Source organism: Oncorhynchus keta, unplaced genomic scaffold (genome assembly GCF_023373465.1).
Source record: "Oncorhynchus keta strain PuntledgeMale-10-30-2019 unplaced genomic scaffold, Oket_V2 Un_contig_8574_pilon_pilon, whole genome shotgun sequence".
NCBI lineage: Eukaryota > Metazoa > Chordata > Actinopteri > Salmoniformes > Salmonidae > Oncorhynchus > Oncorhynchus keta.
Window position 1 is genome coordinate 1 of NW_026290128.1, and position 6797 is coordinate 6797.

The 6797-nt window shown below is 41.8% G+C and overlaps 1 protein-coding gene across 1 annotated transcript; it reads right to left on the minus strand.

The window, feature by feature from the left end:
* Positions 1-8: 8 nt before the first annotated feature.
* Positions 9-2395, minus strand: LOC118377507 (uncharacterized). The gene is given in 7 exon segments (XM_052512530.1): positions 9-715; positions 807-905; positions 907-979; positions 1065-1168; positions 1267-1379; positions 1481-1649; positions 1651-2395. Coding segments are annotated over 7 exon segments (1086 nt in total). The 5' UTR covers positions 2013-2395; the 3' UTR covers positions 9-549.
* Positions 2396-6797: the final 4402 nt, after the last annotated feature.

Consider the following 6797-nt stretch of genomic DNA (forward strand, 5'->3'; position numbering starts at 1 on the left):
TTCCCTGACACCCAAAAGTACTCGTTACATTTCGAGAGCTTAACAGGACAGAAAATGTTCCAATTCACAGACTTCTCAAGAGAACTCGCGGTCATCACAACTGTCTCTGATTTTCCAGGCTTACTAAACACAAATGCTTTGTTTGTAAATTATGTCAGTGTGCCCCTGGCTATCCATAAATAAAAATAGTGCTGTCTGGTTGGCATAATACAAGGAATTTGAAAAGGTTTAGCATTTACTTTTGATACTTAAGTATATTAAAAATAAAATACTTACTCAAGTAGTATTTTACTGGGTGACTTACCTTAATACTCAAGTAAAAGTATCTTTACATTTAATCAAGTATGACAATTGTGTACTTTTCCCACCACTGGATATAGAAATAGATCAGATTGGTCGAGGTTACTGTTGAGACTCTAAAAAGACAGTTTACCTTCCCACTGTGCTATTGTACGGGATTTGGCGCTGCGCTTTGAAGTGGATTTCATGACAGTCACAGTACAGTGCAGGTGGAGATGCTGTGGAACAGAGTACGGATTATATAAATCACTATTCACTACCGTTGTGGAAACATTTGTTTACCATAACATCATATAGCCTAACCGTGGCAGTGATTCGGGGGGACAGGAAAGCATCCACAGTAAAACGCAGGACATTTGACTCTCGGGAGAAGAACAGAGACTGACTGCCTTTCCGACTGCTGTCCACCATACATCTAAAACACATACACGCGGATATACCCACCACTAGAATAGATATAAATGCTATAGCTACATCAGTGTGTGAGAACGTAAGTGTTTGATTACCCAAAGTTGCGAATGACTTCATGGCGGGGTGTGGTATGTGGGTCCTTGGATGTTGTAACAAAGCAGGAATCAACAAACACACCCATCTCTGGGGATAAAAGCTGCGTAGGCTTTGAAGTACATTGGCTCCCCAAGCATGTAGCTCTCTTCTGACGACAATTGTTCCCATCTCTCTAGATGTTGAGAAAAAGATGTCCCCCTCATTCTCTGCACCTTAAATCAACTTACCAACTCTTGTAATGGGACATGTTTACTTACCATTGCATGCAGTGAGCCTAAAGATGCGTTTGCCATTCATACTCTTCAAGAGAGTGCGGTCATGCACCTCGGGTACATAACCAACTTTGTAGGAGTAGTGGAAACTTAAGGAAATAGATGGTAAACGGCAAAAAACACATTCACACAGTAGTAAGACTGAAGTAGAAATGTCTACTGTAGGCTAGTATATTGGGCACTATACCGGTTACATATGCACTGAATGGGGAGGTTCAGAGGTATGGCTCTTATCATTGGCCCTTGTGGTTCTGGAGAAAGGTGAAGTGAGCTGGAGTACACCAGCTGGCCATTCATGGTCTGGAAGTCATTAACAGAATAAAGAGTACATATTTTAGGGTCAGTTTAAGAGTGTGCTCCAAATGGATAGTGAGGGCAAAATGTATCCCAACACATCTTACCGTTTGAGTACTGCCACAGTCATTCAAGTCATAATGGAAGTAAAAGAAAAGTGGGGTGCCCAGGAAGAGCATGGAGGCCAGACACCTAAACCTGAGCTGACCTCTGTTGATGCGCACGGAGATCTGGTTGTACCCGCGGATTACGCACGGGAGAGAAGTGGTTGCGCTCTGGACTATTTTGTGGCGGAAGCAAGAGGTTGGTCAAGATACTGGGGAAACGTATTTTCCTGACGACTGGTCTGAACAAGTCCCAATCGACGACGGGAACCGCAGAGTGCTGGAACATGGGAAGGAAGTAGTATGGTGGTTCTGACCGAGGGGTACCGGTGGCATCGTCTTCCCCTATCCGAGGCCCGATCACCCCACGCACTGGTACATTGCCCAGGAGGTGCTGCTCCGCAAATTGGTAGTCTTGATGCTCTTGACCCTCCCATCTGTCAACGTTAAAATCAGCTTCCGCTAGTACTTGTGTGAATGGAAAGCCAGAAAAAATCCATACAAATAGACAAAACATCCACGCAACTTGTGCCATGTTCAACGTGACCAAAGCCGCAGAAGAAAAAATCCGTGTCCAGAGCGCCACGTGGACACACTATTGTTAGCAAACTAGTGACCATTCAAAGATTAATGTTGTAGACGCTTGATAATTGCGCTCAACTGGTTTTGGCGCAACAATTACGCACTTGGCACACACGGCGACGTTCGTTGCATGTAGGCTACTGGGCGTAGGTGATCAATTAATGATTCACTTCATATTTGCAATGATATATGAAAACGTATTATGCATAGCCTACAATGTTGTTACAATGTATGTAATTCACTTATCTTTCCACCAGATGCCAGTATAAAAACTGTGCTCTCAATTTTACTCAGTGACTTGTGTGAATACAACACTTAGCCTTCACCTGTTATATTCATATTCAATAACTCTCAACTAGGAAGAGCGCAAATGTGTTGGTGAACATGAGTCAAACGGTCCTAAATTGGTTCTAATTGCATGTCGTTTTATGGTATAGGTGACCCCACAGACAACCTTTGAACTAAACAGCATTTACCATTGACAATGGAATAGATAAACGGAGGATTGTGCTAATGTAAGCTGCGACCAAAGATACAGCTAGGGGCATAGAGTAGGCCTTCAGGGTAACAATAACCTGTCTTTAACACTTCCAGTAGCACGTGTTCATCAATCGTCACCTCTAGGAAGACACTTGTTCAAATACAGTGGAGACACGGTGTTCTCAGTGTACCCATTTGATTGTAAACCACTAATCAATGTATTTAGCTATAATGCTATGTTTACACTTACACTTTACTCAGAGCTGCCTGCTACTGTATATTGGCAACAATAAAATATTGTCACAAGAGTGCAAGACTATCCAATTGAAGAGACTGATTCCTAATAAGTTAATTAGTAGCAACACCAACTTTGTGGTTCTTCATAGACATCATCCCCACCACACCCAACCAACACCAGTTACTCAAGTACAAAAAAAGAATGAAATAACTTGAGGTCAAACGCAAATCTCAGATTTATTATGCCATGTCAGTGATCACTTAGCTTGCCACATCAACAGGTTGTCTTTGTGGTAGGCCTGCTACTGTATGCACATTGCTCAGATGAGGGTCTGTCGACTGAAAGCTGAAAAAAGCAGAAAGCTGTGATTTGCATTTGACCTTTGTGTGCAAAAGTATACTCTTTATTCTTATATATCCAACTTTATTCTTACCCAGTTTCCCCCATTCAGGCCCCCGCCCAGTGGCTGACTTAAACTAAGTCAGTGTTTTAATACCACCTTTAACTGTTACATTTAGTCAATGCCCAACTTTCACCAGCAGGAAGAAGGCAACCAAACAAAAAACAGAAGAAAACAGGTTCATCTTTACCTTTTCTTTTTCTTGTTAAATAGTAATAAATACATGAGATGCAGTGGTTTATTTTTTCAATTTTTTCTGAAGCAGGAGGGTTAAAAAGTTTCATTTTTATTTATTTATCTGTCTGTCTGTTTTCTTTAGCAGCAATCCGAACATGGTTGAAAGTGTAGATAGCAGCCGAGAGAGAAGTAGTTCACTTTTTTTTTGACTTGATGGCAAACAGCACTCACAGAGTGTCGTGAAGGAGGGAGGGAAGGGGAGAACAAAAGACAGGAGAAAGAAAAGAGGCCAGAGAAGTCAGTCACTGGGGCTGTAGGGGTAAGGAGGGCATGAAAGTGTCCCCTCATAAGTATGTACTCCTCCCTCCTGCTATATATTGCTCCCTCCCCCTCCCTTCCAACAGAAAAATGGGGCAGAGGAGAAGAGAGCGAGACAGAGAGAGCGAGCAAGATTTGGCTTAGCATATCCAGTTACTCCAACCCAAAATGTGTTACATTTCTGTAGTTTATGGTCCAAAACAAAATTGAGTAAGAAAAGACAGAGAGAAAGACAGAGAAAGAGGGTGAAAGAGTCTGGTTAGATGTTGAAGTAGAAGGCAGACTAATTTCTTTTTTTAAACAACAGGGAAGCATTTTGGTTTTCCTTGTGGCAAAATGTTTTGTTGTTTTTCATTGTTGAATCACTTCCTCCTTTTGTGTAGAAGTTCTGTTCCCCCTCTCCTCTTGAAAGCGTCTCACTTCGTCAAATGTTTCAGCCTCCTCATCGTATAGTTTCTCACTGTGTGGTGACTACGGTTTTTGTCATTTGCTTCATTTCATTTCTATGATCTGTTTCGTAGTTTCAGATATATAAGCCAGTGTCAAGCGAGAGAAGAAAATAAATGTAACAAAAGTGTGTGTGTTTCGGGGTGAGATATACTGAACTGAAAAACAAACTAAAAACACCCTAGTTTGTTTGTTTCTCTGTGTATGCACAAGTGTTTACTGTCCATTAGCTGGAAAAAAAACCTGTATAAATTAAAATGAATAAATAAACCACCTCTCAATTTAGCGCTCTTTCGATCTCCCCGCTTACCCTCCTCCTCATGTAGTGATGTTTAATAAATAAAACATGTACAATTAAACCTATACTTCAGAAAAACTAAACAAAAACAAAGAAAATAAAAAAGATTGAAAAAATAGCATAAGGGTACTCTCTCGTGCCTCCCTCTTCTTAACCAACAATTACCACTTTTCAAACCATTCATTTACCTTTGCGGTCTTCATTACCAGTGGCTTTGCAACCCTAGTTCTGCAGTCTTGTGTGTAAAATCAGTTATGGCATTCTGTTTAAATCTTCAATATACAGTGCCTTGCAAAAGTATTCATCCCCCTTGGCATTTTTCCCATTTTGTTGCATTACAACCTGTAATTTAAATGAATTTTTATTTGGATTTCATGTAATGGACATACACAAAATAGTCCAAATTGGTCAAGTGAAAAAGAAAAGAAAATATCACTTGTTTCAAAAAGAATTCAACAAAAATATAGAAAAGTGGTGTGTGCATATGCATTCACACTCTTGCTATGAAGCCCCAAAATAATATCTCTGGTGCAAACCAATTACCTTCAGAAGTCACATAATTATTTAATAAAGTCCACCTGTGTGCAATCTAGGTGTCACATGACTAGTCACGTGATCTCTATACATACACACCTGTTCTGAAAGGCCCCAGAGTCTGCAACACCACCAAGCGGCACCATGAAGACCAAGGAGCTCTCCCAACAGGTCAGGGACAAAGTTGTGGAGAAGTACAGATCAGGGTTGGGTTATAAAAAAATCTTAAACTTTGAACATCCTACAGAGCACTCATTAAATCCATTATAAACAAAATGGAAAGAATATGGTACCACAACAAATCTGCCAAAACTCACAGACCAGGTAAGGAGGGCATTAATCTGAGAGGCAAACAAAGAGACCAAAGATTACTCCTGAAGGAGCTGCAGAGCTCCACAGTGGAGATTGGAGTATCTGTCCATAGGACCACTTTAAGCCGTACACCCACAGAGCTGGGATTTACAGAAGAGTGGCCAAAAAAGCCATTGCTTAAAGAAAGAAATCATCACACATTTGGTGTTCACAAAAAGGCATGTGATGAGATTAAATGTAGGTTTTTACCATCAAGGAAAATGCTGTCTGGCGCAAAACACAACACCTCTCATCACCCAGAGAACATCAAATCAAATCAAATGTATTTATATAGCCCTTCGTACATCAGCTGATATCTCAAACTGCTGTACAGAAACCCAGCCTAAAACCCCAAACAGCAAGCAATGCAGGTGTAGAAGCACGGTGGCTAGGAAAAACTCCCTAGAAAGGCCAAAACCTAGGAAGAAACCTAGAGAGGAACCAGGCTATGTGGGGTGGCCAGTCCTCTTCTGGCTGTGCCGGGTGGAGATTATAACAGAACATGGCCAAGATGTTCAAATGTTCATAAATGACCAGCATGGTCGAATAATAGTAAGGCAGAACAGTTGAAACTGAGCAGCAGCATGGCCAGGTGGACTGGGGACAGCAAGGAGTCATCATGTCAGGTCGTCCTGGGGCACGGTCCTTGGGCTCAGGTCCTCCGAGAGAGAAAGAAAGAGAGAATTAGAGAGAGCATATGTGGGGTGGCCAGTCCTCTTCTGGCTGTGCCGGGTGGAGATTATAACAGAACATGGCCAAGATGTTCAAATGTTCATAAATGACCAGCATGGTCGAATAATAGTAAGGCAGAACAGTTGAAACTGAGCAGCAGCATGGCCAGGTGGACTGGGGACAGCAAGGAGTCATCATGTCAGGTAGTCCTGGGGCATGGTCCTAGGGCTCAGGTCAGCCCCATCACACTGTGGGGATGTTTTTCCATTGGCAGGGACTGGGAAACTGGTCAGAATTCTAAGGAATGATGGATGGCGCTAAATAGTGGGAAATTCTTGAGGGATACCTGTTTCAGTCTTCCAGAGATTTGAGACTAACATAGGTTCACCTTCCAGCAGGACAAGGACCTTAAGCATACTGCTAAAGCAACACTTGAGTGGTTTAAGGGGAAACATTTAAATGCCTCGGCATGGCCTAGTCACAGCCCAGACCTCAATCCAATTGAGAATCTGTGGTATGACTTAAAAATTGCTGTACACCAGCAGAACCCCATCCAACTTGAAGGAGCTGGAGCAGTTTTTCCATGAAGAATAGGCAAAAAGCCCAGTGGCTAGGTGTGCCAAGCTTATAGGGAGGGGGGGATTAGTTATGTAACCTCAAGTTTCCTGTTTTGTCTTATTTCTTGTTTGTTTCACAAATATGTTGCATCTTCAAAGTGGTAGGCACACAACCTTTGGGGATACCTGTACTTTACTATTTATATTGACAACTTTTTATTTTACTACAGATATTCCGAAGAAAAAACGCTTTACTCCCATACATG